The following is a 17,807-nucleotide window of genomic DNA, read 5'->3' as shown; positions in this document are numbered from 1 at the left end:
GGTATTTCAAAGTTGAAACTTGAATACATTATGTCTTCGGACAATCATTCAAATATGAATTAAAATTGAGAACGGAACGTTTATGTACAGCGCTTCGCATCAGCTGGCTGTTGTAAAAAAATTAACGGGATATCGCGAAGGAGACTGGTCACACCGACGACGGCCACATCAAAATCTGGGGGTCTGGCGTGTGACCCTGTTATTTCTATCCAGCAATAAAATAGCTGTGTAATCTAAGATAAGCCTTGTACCATTAAAAACGTGATATATTGTAAATTCTAGTGTTATTTATGTGGAAAATATGGAACGTGCTACAGGAACAGAAGTGTACGGGTGTGGCTCGCCCCAAACTACGGACATAACGCTGAATATACAAACGACAACTGGTGGTAACTTTTCAATCAGTTTGAACGGTAAAAATACAGTGGAGCACCTCAAGAAACTAGTTTCGAAGAAGTTGAAAGTGTCTAAAGATCGGATATGCCTACTGCATCGCGAAAGGTGAGTGCAAGATTAGACGCCAAGCTTCTATTGTCAAACATCGCGGAAATAAGTTGCGTCGATACGATGACGCATCCGCGTCCTTTGACTCTGCTATTTATTAACTTGAGGTTTTGTCTTCGCAGACAACTGCGGGATGGTACTCTGGAAGAGAACGGTCTGCTGGACGGCTCACGCGTCATTCTGCTGCCAAGCGTCGAGACAGGCCTCCTGGTAAGTTGCTACTTCGAATTTCGAAATCAACACCTCGCGATAATCACGTGTTTCTCAACAAAGTGAAACTAATCATTGTCATTTATCTCAAATAGAAATGTGTATTAATTATATTGACTAAATGACTAATTAGAATTTCACTTCTTTAAATTTGTAATTATATTGTTTTCAGAGTCAAAGACCCGAAAATTCTGTGATGCAAGCACTAGAGTCCCTTAATGACACACAGGTTAATGACTTTCTGAGTGGTAAATCACCTTTGAATTTGACCATGAGGTTAGGTGACCACATGATGTTGATTCAACTTCGTTTGTCAACACTTGATTCTATTGCCTCGAGCACCTCCCGATCCATTCGCACTTCTACACCCACAAAGACCTCGGCCTCCACTACTCGTTCTAAATGTGACAGGGAATCCCCCAGCCCTCAGAACACCCCACAAAAACCTACAGACAATGATGACACTGAGGAAACTGAGAAAGCTAAGCCAGAGCAACAGACACATGTTTTACAAAAACAAGATTTGGAAATGCTACAAAATGCCTTTGAATTATACAAATCAATGGCTGAAGAGAAATATGCTGAAAAATCTGAAAGTAGTCCAGAAAAGGATGAGTCCATGGACACAACCAACTGCACCCTTTCTGATCTATCAGACACATCATTAGAAAATGAGCAATCTCCAATCAAATCATTATCTAATTTGGTGTCTAGTCCTATAGATGTATCTACCTCTGAGGGCAGGGATACTGCCCTTGTCAACACTGTAAAAAATAATTTGATAGATTTGTTATCACAGAATAAGTTAGGTAATGAAGAGATTCCTTCCACAAGTGCCATTTGTGACAAAGCATGTTCCACATCCTCCCACACCCCTGATAGCTCATTTAGTGATGACAGTGATAACTTCACTGATCAAAGTTCATTCTTAGCTGAAAGTACTATTGATGAATACCCTATGGAGAATCTCTTTAATAGTGCAGTAGATAAAGGTCTATTTGAAGAACATGATGAATCTATGATGGATCGGGAGATATCAAACTTGGCTACCACTAGCCATGGAACGCAAGAGACCACAGGAGCTTTACCTTCCTTCCAAAGTATAAATGAGCCATTGAAAAATAAACGATTCCAATATCTGCTGCACAAGACTTCTAAATTCAAGCATCCAATTGGACAAAATAAGCAAAAAGCATTTATGCAGTCTGTGGTTAATAAACATAAGAAAAGGATGCAGAATAGACAAGAGAGTAGTTTAGTTCAACCTTCCACATCAAGGATAGAGCCATATATAACAAATTCAAGGAAACTCATCCTCCAACCAAGCAGTGGGCAGGCTGAAGATAATGCTACTCCTTCTACTTCTAAACAGATTCCATTCAGAGCTCCTGAGACTCCAAAGAAGCCACAGAGGGCTTCCCCTACTCCGCCTGTAGATACTAAAGCTCTCATAGAAGCATCTAAGAATTTAACACAGAAGCTTAAGAAGCTGTCAAAAGAAGTGTTGACAAATAAGATTGATCTCAGAGCCGCTGAGGAGACAGTGCGCACGAAGATTGGTCCCGGGGCTGTGATAGAATCCATGAAGCATCATGGCAAAGGAATATATTCGGGAACCTTTTCAGGCACATTGAATCCTGCACTTCAAGATAGGTATGTGGTTTAATATTTTTGTTTTTATACCAATCTTTACAAATAACAAGAGTTCTTTTGATATTCTAGTCTGTCTGGATATGTAGCTCAATTACAAAAAGATTTGAGCTATATTTGAGGCATAAGAGGAAGGAAGTGAGGAGGGAAGTGTTTAAAATGAGTAAAGTACCATTTGTTAATTATGTCAAAAGTTTCTCTATTTAATATGTTCTTGTTCAATTTCAGATATGGCCGACCAAAGAGGGACATTTCCACTATCATCCACATATTAAATGACTTATTGTGTGCAGCACCTCCCATTGCTTTGTCACAGGTAAATATTTATTACTTCTTTAATTATATTTATTGTTGACTGGATTTTTGAGATTAACATTAATTTGTAAGTAACTCTTCTAACGTCTTCTAAAGTCATATATCAGAATCAGGGGGTTTCATCGAATGATGTTACATTTCAGAAGGAGTCCAAGCGCACATGCTCAACAAACACAGAACCGGAGCAAAACAAATGCTTGGGGTGTGCGGCGCCCCCGTGCCGCTGCAGCGGCCGTGCGCCGGCGCCTTGCCCCGCGTGCGCGGGCGCGGCCGCGGCCTGCGGCGCCTGCAGCACGGCCAGCGCGCTGGCGATGGAGAACTCCAAGACCAAGTGCAAGCTGGAGCAGCTGCGGCTCGTGATGCAGCAGAAGAAGCAGCGGCGCGAGGCGCGGAAGCTGAAGACTTTGCCTTACAATTTGCCGTCGAAAACATTGGCCGCTTCGGACAAACCCGCCCCCGTCCCGGAGGAGATCGAGACGGTTGCTTAACACGCGATATTGAGTTAATCACCCGACGCTCCCGTTGTCGCTTTTTATGGAAATTTAAAATTCTCAGTGTTTCACTTCGCTGTGACGGCGTCGCGCTGCCGCGTTCGTTTGCATCGAGACGTCTCCCGCTGTAGGCTTTGTATTGTTAGACTAAAGCCCTCCGAAATAGTTTTAAACCTAAACTGAGTATATTATCCGAATATAAATTGTATTTGAAAAGGTTTTAGTTTAGGTCTAATATCGTTTTATGGAGGGGTGTGGATGTTTGGACTCAAACCTGCCTGCATTTGGAGACCGTGCGTATCTGAGTACTGAATCACGTATTGTGGCTATACATTTCAGAATAACGGTGTCAAGTTCGCATTCGCAATGTTGACTCCAGTCTACTTTCAGCTTTCAGTACGTGCTTTAAGCGAATATATGCAAATGCTTATTGTTTTGCGTCAACTTAGGAAATAATGGGTACTTTCTCTATAACCTTGTCTAATTTCAGAATTGTGATGAGGAGTATGTATTCTATTGTTTATCTAGACTATGTATGCTTAGAAACGTATGAATGTTACTCAGTTTTGCACGCGGGCTCGGCCGATAACGTTCTAAATTATCATTTCGACTAAGAGCAGATGATAGAAGTAATAGTCGTAGCGGTATTATTTTAAGTGCTATTATACGCATGTACAAATGATAAAGATTGATAATTAGCAAAATCACTATAGCGTTATAGTTATGTAAGTCTTCAGATAGTTGCCTGGCGCGCCTTAAAATTGGTTTTTGTTGTTATTTTTTAGATTATATTTTATTATATTATTGGTTCAGTCTTCTTTTTAGATACTTTGCATATTATGTAGCTTAATTTTTGTCAATTAATAGACCTTTCGAAATTTTAGCCCACGTATATTAAGTTGACTAACTATACTGATACTGCGCATTTGAAAGCCTTTCCAACCAGTTTCCTAAAAAATGTTTCTTTGCATTTTAAAATGTGTACAACTTTATACGTATAATGAGTCAATAGCTTGTACTAAGGGACCAACCCTGCTAGAAAAGCGATACGAAAACAGCTGACATTTCAACATCATAGGTACACATTGATTTCATACTAACAATTTTTTTACACCATAATTATATTTTATTACACTTTTTCTGAAAACACTGTATATATCCTCAATTTTTGAGATACCTAGATTAATTGGCACTGTTGTTTTAAACTATTTTCATTGTTTTTTTCTTCTTCTTTTCCAATTTGTTGTTAAATTTAATAAATGTTTTTCATTGCACAGATATTTCGTTTAGTTTTTTAATTAGGTGCATAGTAAAGAAAAAAAATCGTATTAATGCAGTCGACGCCAATTTGTATTAAATATACACAAGATGATCCTACAGAAAAAATATATATATATAGAAGCACTAGTATAGATTTAGCTTTGTATATAACTATTATGCGAAATATAATAGTGGAAATGCTTATTGACGATTTCATCTATCGATTTATAACATTTTACTGTTGAATTAGCAACGATATAGGTTTGTGAAGTATTCTTGGATCACTAAATTATAATCACTATAATCCTCAGACTAAATTTGAATGTATTGAATCACAGGAATTTAAGTTAACAAAATATATTATTTAGCTTATGATATCGATGAATTTCTAACAACTATCATTGACAAAGTCGAGGACGCGTATGAATTGCGTTATCATTGTTAGATAACAAAAGTGTTATCATAATATTATTTTTTATGTTAAACACAAATGAAAGTATGAGCTATGTCGAGTTTTGTACTAATACATAAAAGTAGACACTTATGTACGAATATTCAAAAACAATTTTAGCAAATACATCTCAAGTTTTTTGGTGTTTACTTCTCGATACATTGAGTGAGAAAAGAAATAGCACGAGTGATGCGATATCGTAACTCATTTTTGTGTATATTCGGCATTTATGTATTCATAACTTTATATGACTACCAGGTGTTACATAGTTGAATGAATTTATTAAAATAGACTAAACAAGCACGTCCACTTAGACCTTAGGGTGCGGGAGTTGGATAAGGGTAGTAAATGTAAGTCTTCCGTTGAATGCTGCAATATACCTGACACCCCTTTCCCACTTTGGTAAGGGACCTACCATCAGTTTGTCTTCGAATAACAAAGCAATAATGATTCCTCGCGAGTACTACTTAAAGAAAGTGCCTATTTGAACTTATGCCCACTATTTCAACACCACGATAATGAAAATATTCATTGGCTACTTTGTATCAACTTAATTTTGGAATAGTGGAAATAAGTATTCGTAATGTAAGGTGCAGATAGATTGTGCCATTTATCAGTAAGCTCAAATTATTGTACATTATAAAGCATGGCATCTTCGAATAGTTCAAGCGGGCCGATCAGTCGACACAATGTTTTGTGGACATGGTCGAAAGACTGATCGTACCACCTATCGAGAAGCCACTTCTTTTTATTGACCCATTCTATTTTCTGTTCGATCTCTTACCACGCTGGTTCATAAGATCTCAAGTATTTACGTTATATCAAACTTTCCAGTAATTTTTATTTACAGCTAATACTGGACCTTCTCTAACATGACGCACGCAGATATTGTATGTATATAAATTTGTTACCAATCGTTTATTTAGTCGTGAGACGTTTTGTTATAAGGTTTTGAGGGGAACTTGTGAATTGTTTTTGTCCTTGTATTTGCATGTCTAGTGAGGAGAATAAAGTTAAATAACAAAACTATTTCCTGGTTTCACTCATAAAACTTAAATTTATGTAGGAAAATAAAAGTTAATGTGTTTACAAATAAGAAAAACATTTATTGAAAAATGTTAACTTCATAATTACTGGTCGTGTCATGTGTGGCGACGTGTTGCTATCACATAATTCTTTCTGATATCACTCGCCTTCTGAACGTAATATGTGCTTTCTCATTCTGATATGCATTGAACGACATACAACACATTATATATACAAATAAACCTGCTTTAACAATGTCTTTTACAATATAACTAATCCAACACGAACTTAAATATAAAATTAAGTTTTGTAAGACTAATCTTAACAAAGTTGGATTTCAATACAGCTTAACAACTAAAACAACAAGATATAAAAATTAAATTTAGGAATTTGCTCGAAAGGAATTTCAATAGCGGAACATCGACAAAAACAACGTGTGTACTTCTCGTAAATTATTTTATTATAAAGTTTCATCTCATATAAATAAGCATATAACCCACACACGCGTACCCACGCACACAACACTATACGGCGCGGGAAACGCTGCGTTCGAGAATATTCGCTAAGAAATATAAAAAAAAAATTGAAACGAAAACGTCGCAGCGTTTCCCGATCCGGGACTAAATTACTTTTCACGCATTGCCCAAGATTGGAGAGAGTGGCAAAATTAGGCAACGCGTAATTACTTTATGTCTTATTTAGAATAGTAGCGTGCTCATGCCGCCCATTTCGGCTTGTTCTTTGACGAAGATCTCGAAGTACTGGTAGATGATGGTGACGGCCAGGAGGATTCCGGTGCCCGAGCCGATGGCTCCGAGGAAATCTGCTAACACTGACAAGGCTCCGATGCAGAGGCCGCCGAAGGCAGCCGCGGTGGGAATATATCTGTTCAGTTCGTGTATCATGGAGTTATCCCTGTGACCTCTCATGACCATTTGTTGCTCTTTCAGTTGTTTCGCGACCTGCAACAGATTGCCGTGATATAATCGTGTTCACTTTCGTCGGTGAAAGTGGATCAGTTGGTACTTTCGATCATGAAATTCGTTGTCGGTTGGAGATCGATTTCGTGGTCGATTGATTCAGTTTCATTACGGCTCTCTTAACTTTCCAATAACATTTTCTTAACTTTTCAATACGAAAAATAATAGGCAACATTCATCGAAATTAATCCTACGGTAACAATTTTCGCAACATAATATGACAGACAAAAGTAGTAAAAAAAAGCACTGACATCCTTAGCAGAGGAGCCAGAGACGTCGATCCAGGTCTTGGAGAAGAAGGCGCAGGAGCCCAGCATGAAGACGATGTAGAGTAGGGCGTGCAGCGGATCCTGGGCGATGTGCGCGAGCGACTCCGGGGGGCTGAAGTAGTAGCAGAGCCCGGCCACCGGATACGCGCGCGCGGGCCCGCCGCCGCCCACGTCCGCCCACACGCCCAGCAGGTTCACTAGGAAGTTGCCGCTGAATTTCACCGCTAACATCTGATCGTTACATTACGATTTGATTAATTGTAGCTCGTTTGGACAAAAAATTGGTATCGGAAGGGGATTAAAAAAATTAATATTATCTTTGTTAGATACTCATTTTTTCAATATTCGATACATATTTTGTTGAACATACTCGAATCATTAATGTAAGAAAATTGAGTAGAAGCACAAATAAGTTAAGTCTTAAGCTCCAAACACAATTAAAAATTTTAGGATAATCAAATTATTTATTTCTTTTTTTTTGTTTTTGAAAATAATAATGAGATGAAAAAATCCTAGAATCGAGCGGGAATTGAACCCGCGTCCCTGTCCCTATCCGGGACTCTTGACCACTGCGCCATCGCGACATGCCAATTCAGCTGAAATAATTCATCTCTACGTCTTATGCCGACGTACAGTATTTTCATTAGAATATTTTATTATATATTTCCTTTACGACCAGATAAAATAAACTACATTAAAAATACTAACCTGAGAAATGACATAAAGATTGGAAACCAGTGCAGACTGTAGAATGATGGGAATGTTGGAGGTGTAGAATAATTTGATGGGGTATGAAGAGTACTGGCCGCGGTACCGTGCCGACTTGATGGGCAGGTCCACGCGGAAGCCCTGAGAATAATATTGTGGTAAATATATGTTATTTTTAAGATTAATTATTTATGCTATTGAATTGGAACGTTTGATTATAGTAAATTAGTTGAATTTATATATTAATGGTTACAGTGGCAGAAGGGTAAAATGGGTTTTGTAGGTTAGATGCAATTTTGATGAAAGAAATGTCAAATTATTAAAAGATTGATAGGGCAGCATTTATATTTAACTAGTTTTTATTCCCTGGCAATCTGATAATATTTTTTTTCTTCAAGGGGAATGAAAAGAAATAACAAGCTAAACATAGAAAAGGATCCGGTGTGTCAACTTGTTAAATGCTAATTATATAGACATAGATGTCACGTAAAGGGGTTAAAGCATTTTCCGTTCGAAAAGGGGTGGAGTCATAGTAAACCTCTTTTCTCCTCCACTTCGTTGGTTTTAGTCTCGCTATATTATTATTTGAAAAATGGCCTGTTTGTTTTTACTTTTGACTAAAATTTCATCATATTGTATATTTACGAATATAAAAATAGTTTTAGTACAACGCGGGCAAATAGGCGTACCTGGAAGTAGATGACGATGGCGAAGACGAGCACGGTGGCGAGCAGGTTCATGAGGTTGGGCAGGTTCTGGCGGTAGAAAGCCTCGCGCAGCGCGCGCGTCTTGTCCGCGCGCGTCGCCAGCAGGTGGAACAGCGCTATCACTGCGCCCTCGAACTCCGTGCCGCGACCTGCGTAAGGTGGGGACCATATTCAATTTGTAATTAATTCTAAAAACCGACAACGCGAAATAATATCTTACCAGTATTGACGGTAGCAGGAGAGAATGCCTTCCAGACGATAGTTTCACAGATATTTGTAGCGATGAACAGAGAAATACCGGATCCAAGACCATATCCTGAAAATAATTAAATAGTTAAATTACTGAAAAATCTAGTTTATTTTGAAAATCTTCTTCCTTTTATTAGGATTTTCCTTCCAATTTATTAGGATATATACGACTAAAGGTACGAAAGTAATATCAACTGCCTTTAGATATAACAATAACAAACAATTAAAAATATCAATTCATAATTTTTTTAAAATTTTTGTCTTTCAGTCAGCCATCACACAAAAACTACTGAATAGAATTTGACGCGGTTTACAGTTGTGTAGCCTATGGTGTAACTTAAAATCCGGTATAAGTTTCATCGCGAAACATTGCTTAGAACCCCAGATATTGACAAATATAAGATACCAGCGGATGCACATAAAAATGCAGGCAAAGCCGCGGGTAATAGCTAGTGTTTAAATAATGGGCTCCTGTTGTTTTATGATAAGGACTCTCTCATCTTCGCGTGTTCCTTGTTGCTTTCTAGGCTATAACGTCTATTCAACTTTTTGGGGCTGGGTGTTAACACTAAAAACCAACCTTTTTGCAGAAGCTCGTCGAGCAGCAGCACGATGAGACCGGCCACGAACAACTGGATGATGATGAGCAGACACACGCCCGCTCCGATCTCACTGGGCTCCCCGTACATGCCCGTCATGACGTACACGATGGCCTGGCCCACTGTTATCACCATGCCGAATACTGAAAGTGAAAAATTCGGATTAATCTATCAGTAGTCATTTAGTTCAATATAAGACTACCTGACAACACTGTTTCCCTTGAGCTCATCTACATACCAGTGGACCATGCATAATATATGGACACATCTTATTTCTGTGATATATTTACTTATTATATGTAGGTAGATTTATTGTAACTGTCAGTCACGAAATAAACGCATGTGAACGGAGTTTGTTTTCACTTCTTCCCGGATTCCTTATTGGCGCCGAGGAAGGGAAGGAACAGTATGACCTACATGGTAACCAAAGACCACATTTTCAAGTTAAGAAAAATGTGAGGAAATCTGTACTTGAATTCATGATTTAATCACTTGTGATTTTATAAATCTGGTATTTAGTTGATAAGCAGGCGGAGGGAGAATGTGACTTGCCCTCTTCATTAGAAGGCATGGACTAAAAAGTAGATATATGAATATGTGAAATGACTTTGTATATTTCTTATTGAATGCAAAAATTGGCAAATTGCCAGAGTAGATTTAAATTGGCAATGTGCCTTCATTACCAAGGATATCTAGGCAAAATTTTAACCAAGTACATTTTAACAAGAAAAATAGACTGGGCCACAATTTGGATTACACCAAAAACAACTTTTTGGTGTAATCCAAAACTGATTAAAAGTTCTAATATGAAATAGTGACAAAAATTATTTCATATTTGAAATCAGTACTATATTCATTCTATCTTGGTTATTTATTGGATGAGATACACTAGTGCCTTTGTACTTAGTATCATATTTGTGAGTTTTATATTCACTATGTTATGTTATGTACATAAAATATTTGAACAACAAATATTAGGCCAAAATTACCCATAAGAAATCAATTAGTTTAAAAAAAAGAAAAGAATATCTGTTGGATATATATCCAGCCAGTATTATTCTTGTAATATGAGAACTACGTAGACTTACATTTCTGAGCTCCATTGAACAAAGCTCTGTCCTTTGGAGTGTCACCAACTTCAATTATTTTTGCTCCGGCTAAGAGCTGCATGATGAGGCCTGATGTGACGATGGGGGAGATACCGAGTTCCATGAGTGTTCCTCTATTTGAAGCCAGGATCACACGGATCCAGTAGAAGGGATCTGCACTGTCCGATGACATTATACCAAATAGGGGGATCTGAAAGGTTAGATTATCTTTTTATAATTGGTGATAAATCTTAAGTTTAAAGTAAATGTAACATTAATAGTGAGATATTCATTAAAGTTTGTGTTGTGGTTAAGATATATAGCAGGAGAGAAAAAGAATTACTGTTTTTTTTATTCTTCGACACTTTTGTAATATATAACTTGGAGTACCCATATTAGGTATTTAAAATCAGCTTAATAAACAAAATGTTTTGTTTTGGATTATTAATATATTCAGCTTAGGATTCCTAATATGTCATATCAGTCATTTTATTCAATTCATTCAATATTTGCAAACTACCCTCAACTACATTGAAATTAGTAAACATTCATTGGAACTATAATATTATAATAATTAAGTAAATATACCACATTACCGAATTCATTTGGGTACCTAATTGGAATCCAACAATGCAGACCACACTTAATTAAATCTAAACAAACCTTATTAATGCTAAGGTTAGCTTGTAATTATATTCATATAAAATGAATAGAATTACAAGCTAACCTTAGCATATGGGACCAAGATAATAAATTTTGTGTATGTGGCAAAATTGACTTACCTGACAACATACTAAGAAAATAAATAGGGTGATAGCTGTCCATAATACTTTCTCCCGAAATTGGATCTGAAAAGAACAGTTTTAAGTCAGAAACAGTTCACAAAGCCAAATAATCTCAAGTACAGTTACTTATTCCAAATCCATTTTAGGTGGGGTTATAATTACTTTCACTACATATTTATGGATGAAATTAATGAAAATACGATTCAGAACGATAAATAATGTAATACAAACACTGAATTTTCTAATAAATGCGGGTCAAAATGGAAATATTGTAAAAAATTTAGTGACTTACCTTTCTCTCAGGTTTTGCTATCTCTGGCAATATACTGCAAAACGGCTTTATAACTTCGAGGAATTTTACTGTAAACACGGAAAATATAACGTGAAATTATATGTTTAACACATAACATTGGGTTTTAAGGACAGAAACACATAAAATATAACAAATACGTGTCGTCGGGATTATCACTATTTTTATATATAAACATGAAGGATACTCACTTCCCATTTTGATTTATTGCGATTTAACTATCCTAACTAAATTATCAACTGATCAATTCGACTAAAACCATTCAACTTTTGTTCATTAGTAACACTCCAATAGGACTTTTAGCGAGAAAGAGCCTGCGCAACGCCGCCAACGAGCTGTCTGCTAATGACACGTCCACAACGTCATGTCACGTGACCTGTGATGTTGGCGTTCATAATGTTGCCAGTATCCTTCAAAATTAATTTGATGCATTCTTGATTAAATTATTTTATGAATATTTGTTTATGATGATTGATGATTGATTCCCATGATTTCATTCTCGTCATATACAAATGTGAAAGTAGGTGACATTTTTACTTAGTTTCACCTGTCCCGTCTGCCCATCTTTTTATTTTTTGTTAATATACACCATACATTTTTAATAGGGAGTACTACTGCGCATTTGTGCCGCCAGAGTGCAGCACTCTATGGTAGGTAAACAAAAGCATTGCCGCCTTTTGCTTTTGAAAACATTTTACAGTGCTTTATTACTACTTTCATTATGTAAGCATTCGTTTGTGAAAATATACAAAAATGTAGTATATTCAGGTGCCGATATATTGGGAAAAATCGTTTTACATAAGATAAAAAAACTTCGAAAACTATGGAATACGCCTCACGCTGTAAAATTTTCGAGCCAGTAAACGGTCGACAAAAAGCTCGGAACACTTCAAACGAGAAGACTTATTAACTATTCACACGAGAAGACTTATTAAAATATGGACTTCATACAGGTAAGATTTTCAGTCAAAATCAAGTTTGTATCAGTTTATGACCACAGTTGACCAAATAAGGGAGAACAAATAATAGCCTAAAATAGTGTTATTTTTTTTCAGGATAATCCACTAAATCCTTCCTTTTTCCTTTAAACTCGCACCACGTTTGCGAAGAAGGTATTTTAGTCGTAAATCTTCAAAAATATTGAAAATTGGCGCTTTTTGCCTCTATTGCCAATGTTTGTGTACCTTAGTTGTACCAGTAGCGCTATCTGCGCCGGGCTTTGAGTAATATGCCCTTCACTTTTTTTTTGGCTTGATGAAATGTGCGATTTGACATGTCTGCGAGTTCACTAAAGTTGTTCATTGGCGAATGGTGAGTTGAAAAATAAAAATCTGCCAGTTGAGCTGTCAATGTCAATATCATTCGCTGTCATGAACTACGACTATGTCCTAAGGATTAGGTCGGCGAGGTTGAACATGTGCGATTTTATTTGTAAATAAATGGGAATATTCATTGTTATTTTGAAAATAATTAAAAATGCAGCAAGCGCATCGTCCTGGTCAACTAAAGCAGAGTAATAAAGCTCACAAGTCTCGCCATCGTTCTAAGCGCGGAATTGCTGCGGCTGTGAAAGGTTAAGTCGCAACTATTTATGATCTTGTTGTAATTTTATGTTCCTACAATGTTATAATTTACAGGCAAGGTTAATGTGAAGGAGTTTGTCCGTCGTAATCGTCATGTGCTTAAGAAAGATGAGCGTCGGCACCAAGCGCTACAGCTTCGTAAAAATAAGCGGGAGGAAGTTTTGGCTAAGAAGCGCGCCCTCGGAGGCAGCCGTTATCCGCCGTTTTTGGTGTGCGTTGTTCCTTTGAATGCTCAGTTGGATGTGCAGTCAGCTTTAGTTATTCTGAAGACTTGTTCTGAAGGTGCTGTAGTGACACAGTCAGAGAATGGCATTCTTCATATTGGGTCAGTAATAGTTCTATCAAAACTTATAAAATCAAAAGGTATCTGAGATATATAACTACTGAATACATGCAACATGATTTGCTATAGCTTAATTTTTTTATTATTTTGTGCTTTTTGCAGTTTACCAAACTTCAAACAGCGCTTCTCATTCATATGCCCTGAAATTGACAATGAATTTGCTTTACTGGATGCCCTCAAAATTGCCGACACAGTCCTCTACGTCAGTTCAGCCCTGGATGAACCTGTTGATGAATGGGGAGAGAAGGTTCTAGCCCTTTCGATGGCTCAGGGCATGCCAACCCCAGTTGTGGTAGCCATGGATATTGAAGGAGTTCATCCTAAAAAGAGAACATCTGAAAAACAAAATGTCCAAAAGCTCATATCCAAATGGTTGCCAGAAGAGAAGGTATTGCAATTGGATAAAAGTTCTGATGGTTTGAATGTTTTACGTAGAATTGGTAACCAGAAACGTAACATCCTTCACCATAGAGAAAAGAGGCCATACCTTTTAGCTGAAGAGGTTCAATATATCCCTGATACTGAGGGGGAAAGTGGGACCTTAAAAATTAGTGGTTACTTACGGGGAATGCCATTAAATGTTAATGGATTGATTCATATAACTGGGTTAGGAGATTTCCAAATGTCAAGAATTGATGGTCTTGAAGATCCTCATCCATTGAGCTCAGGTAAAGAGAATGTTAAGTCCGGGGTTGATGCCATGGATGCTGAAAATGTGAAGGTGTCTGTGCTGCAAGTAGCAGATCCTGCTAAGCAAGAAACTTTGGCATCTGAAAATATTCCTGACCCGATGGATGCTGAACAAACTTGGCCTACTGAGGAAGAAATAGAACAGGCAAACTTAGAGGTAAAGTGGTAAAGCGTTATTTATTTTGTAAAGATTGTTTTTTAAATGCAATCATTCAGAAGCTAGCTTTTCACAGGCATCTTTTCACATCTTTGTAAATTTTATGACATTTTTTCAAAGGGGAAATTAGCTAATTAGAAGGGGAAATTATTAGTAGCATTTAGAATAACCATTGCTGAGAAGAAATGCCAAAATAAACTTATTTACCACCATAGTGAAAAAAATATGGCGTCCAATCTTCTGCGTGTGTGGATGCTCTGTCTGTTATGTTCTACTCTCTCTAACTGTCCTATATTTTAATGAATTTCTTCATATTTTCAAGACTAAGAAAAAGAAGATCAAAGTGAAAGTGCCTAAAGGTTGGTCAGACTACCAGGCCGCATGGATTGTAGAATCTGACGCCGAAGGAGAAGGCTCTGACGGCAGTGACAATGATGAGGAAGAAAACGAAGACTTCATGTCCTGTGAGGAAGATAACTCAGATGCCGAAGGCGGTGAAGAAGATAATGACTTTGAATCGGTGACAGAGTCAGAAGTGGGGATCAGTGATGAGAGATACGATGCGACGATCGACGCCCAGGAAGAGCAGGAGATGCTGCAAAAGCTAGCTGCCGCAAAGGAGGACCAGCAGTTTCCTGATGAGGTATTTAGCTTTATTTGCATATGGATTGATCAGTTACGTTCTGTTTACAGCAAGTTTTAACAAACAAGAAAAGACTTCATATTAGTAGTCGTTCCCAAAAATGACTTGTTGAGCTTGTTTTTATCAATTTATAGCATATTTTTAAGAATACTCTCCCAGAGAGACTACAAGACTGACCAGTCTTGTGTATAGACTATAGTTTCAATATTTTAATGAAAAATATTCTATATCCTAATAGGTGGACACCCCTCGAGACATGTCAGCGAGGGAACGCTTCACGCGGTTCCGGGGACTGGAGTCGTTCAGGACCTCGCCCTGGGACCCCAAGGAGAACCTGCCCGCTGACTACGCCCGCATCTTCCAGTTCGAGAACTATGAGAGGACTCGCAGGAGGATATTCAAAGAGAATGATGAGAGTCTTGTTAATATGGTAAGGAGAAGTTGGACACACATACAGTACTACCACATTTGGCCAAACTACTTGGTAGCTTTAGTCAATGTCAGCTTTGAAATCTCCTATTGCCTTCATGTGGCACACCATTATGTCACTAAAAAGATCTTTTGCATAAGAGCCAGGTGTCCAACATTTGAAACTATTGTCTTTTTCTCCTTCCAGTACGGTTTCTACGTAACAATACACGTGAAAGACGTCCGTCAGGACCTCTGGAACGCCTTCCACACCTCAAACTCTACCTCACCACTGGCAGTATTTGGGCTCCTGCCACACGAACACAAGATGTCACTCATGAACGTAGTTCTGAAGAGGACCGGAGTGAGTGAGGAACCGATCAAGAGTAAGGAGAGGCTGATATTCCAAGTTGGGTATCGGAGGTTTATTGTCAACCCGATATTCAGTCAGCATACAAATGGGAGTAAACATAAGGTGAGAGAATATTTATATATGTAATGTAATAACGGCAATTAAAATGATCCACCCATCCAAAAACCATCAGACAACCTCTTTACCCATTGTACTATAAAAAATGTCCCCTGTGGACATTGACAAGCAAGGTACTTCCTGTGGCGACTTACTGGTCTAACTAATTTGTCAACTATTTCGACTTAATAGAAGAATATAATAACACCAATTAGATAAATGCCATCCATACTATATGGTTGACTGGAGTGTTCAGTTGGAGGAGTGCCCTCAATTCATTCTCCATTATATATATTTCAGTACGAGAGGTTCTTCCAGCCGGGTTCGACGTGCGTCGCTTCGTTCTTTGCTCCGATCCAGTTCAGTCCTTCATCAGTCCTCTGTTTTAAGGTATTACTATTTACAGCACTTTAACGCTGGCGCAGACTTAAGGCAAATGCAGCATGCATGCATGCGCTAGGAGTATAAAATTGTACGCATGCGAGCACGCGTACGCAACACAGCCAGAAACACGGACTACTATGCATACGTGCTGTATACGCATTTGATCTGCACTGGCCACTCTTTTGAGACATTTACAGAGACACTAATCATCTTATTCACAAAAAAGTTTAAGCCAAAGTATATTTTGTCACTATCACACTTAACAATATTTGACATTGACAGAATGAGACAAAACATACTCTAGCTTGATACTTCAAGCTAGAGTATGTTTTGTGTCATTATGTCTGCTCTAACTTTTTTTATGACGAGAGGGTGTGTGATATAAAATGTATTATTCCAGGAGAAAAGAAACACAAAACTGCAGTTGTTGGCCTCAGGAGTACTGTTGTCGTGCAACCCGGACAGGCTCATTGTGAAGAGAATCGTTCTCTCCGGACACCCTTACAAGGTCACTTTTGTGTTATATAAACATTACGGCTAAACACCGAAGTGCGGTTACATCTAGGTTTAGTCAGCTAAAACTAGGGCTACTTTTAGCCTACTTACGTTCGGCTAAACCTGGGTGCAGCCGGCTTTGTTGGTTACACCTAGGTGTATCGTTGGTTAGACCTGTTTTCCTATCGAGAAACCAAAAATAACGCGCGGGATTTGCGCCAGTTTTAACAAACCTTCACATGTTTTTTAATCAGAAAATAAAAATATTTTCTGATATTATCCGAAATAAATCAGACAAACATAAGTCTGATTTATGATGACCTCGGTGGCGCAGTGGTAAAGGGCTTGCCTCTGAACCGAGAGGTCCCGGGTTTGATCCCCGGTCGGGTCATGATGGAAAATGATCTTTTTCTGATTGACCCGGGTCTTGGATACTTATATATATTTGTTATAAAATATAGTATCGTTGAGTTAGTATACCATAACACAAGTCTCGAATTTACTTTGGGGCTAGCTCAATCTGTGTGATTTGTCCTAATACATTTATTTTATGTTTTATATTGTTTGCGGCAGGTACACAAGAGGTCTGCTGTGATACGTTTCATGTTCTTTAACAGAGAAGACGTTGCATATTTCAAGCCGTGCAAACTCAGGACGAAATATGGACGCACCGGACACATAAAGGAACCATTGGGTAATGCTTACTATTTACTTTATTGTGATTTTGTCCCATTGATGGAACTACGAGCGAAAACTGTTTCTGATTTCATTATTTTTCAGGTACTCACGGCCATATGAAATGCGTGTTCGACACGCAGCTGAGATCCCAAGACACTGTGCTTCTCAATCTGTACAAGCGAATGTTCCCAAAGTGGACGTACGAGAACTGTATCGTGACAGACAGAGACAACAAGAGCGCGGATGTGATGGAGTCGTAGGAATAAACTTTATAAATCAGACCGGGGTTTTGTTTTATCTATCCTAATTTCTGACGGATGATTTGACGTTAATCATGTATCTTATTGAAGTATAG

General features: G+C 38.0%; 3 protein-coding genes across 3 annotated transcripts; 2 read left to right on the top strand and 1 right to left on the bottom strand.

The window, feature by feature from the left end:
- The first annotated feature begins 126 nt into the window (after positions 1–126).
- stx (stuxnet) lies at positions 127–5,910 on the top strand. The gene is made up of 5 exons (XM_053746259.2): positions 127–501; positions 627–714; positions 887–2,367; positions 2,593–2,680; positions 2,823–5,910. Exons 1-5 carry the CDS (start codon positions 302–304, stop codon positions 3,165–3,167), a joined length of 2,202 nt encoding a protein of 733 aa, XP_053602234.1. The 5' UTR covers positions 127–301; the 3' UTR covers positions 3,168–5,910.
- A 436-nt stretch (positions 5,911–6,346) lies between these two features.
- On the bottom strand, positions 6,347–11,954 carry Sec61alpha (Sec61 alpha subunit). The gene is made up of 10 exons (XM_053746260.1): positions 11,794–11,954; positions 11,585–11,652; positions 11,290–11,355; positions 10,508–10,718; positions 9,401–9,562; positions 8,792–8,887; positions 8,554–8,720; positions 7,865–8,005; positions 7,139–7,387; positions 6,347–6,869 (listed from the first exon to the last, which is right to left on the bottom strand). The coding sequence occupies exons 1-10, from the start codon at positions 11,798–11,800 to the stop codon at positions 6,606–6,608; spliced, it is 1,431 nt and encodes a 476-aa protein (XP_053602235.1). The 5' UTR covers positions 11,801–11,954; the 3' UTR covers positions 6,347–6,605.
- A 1,017-nt stretch (positions 11,955–12,971) lies between these two features.
- Tsr1 (Tsr1 ribosome assembly factor) lies at positions 12,972–17,733 on the top strand. Its single transcript, XM_053746254.1, has 10 exons — positions 12,972–13,175; positions 13,240–13,510; positions 13,631–14,375; positions 14,698–15,018; positions 15,257–15,448; positions 15,635–15,901; positions 16,196–16,285; positions 16,680–16,787; positions 17,348–17,468; positions 17,555–17,733. The coding sequence occupies exons 1-10, from the start codon at positions 13,079–13,081 to the stop codon at positions 17,710–17,712; spliced, it is 2,370 nt and encodes a 789-aa protein (XP_053602229.1). The 5' UTR covers positions 12,972–13,078; the 3' UTR covers positions 17,713–17,733.
- The last annotated feature ends 74 nt before the right edge of the window (positions 17,734–17,807 follow it).

The sequence above is a fragment of the Plodia interpunctella genome, chromosome 6, assembly GCF_027563975.2.
Source record: "Plodia interpunctella isolate USDA-ARS_2022_Savannah chromosome 6, ilPloInte3.2, whole genome shotgun sequence".
NCBI classification, from domain to species: domain Eukaryota; kingdom Metazoa; phylum Arthropoda; class Insecta; order Lepidoptera; family Pyralidae; genus Plodia; species Plodia interpunctella.
The sequence above is the reverse complement of the archived record's forward strand: the minus strand, read 5'-3'. Positions and strand labels throughout refer to the sequence as shown.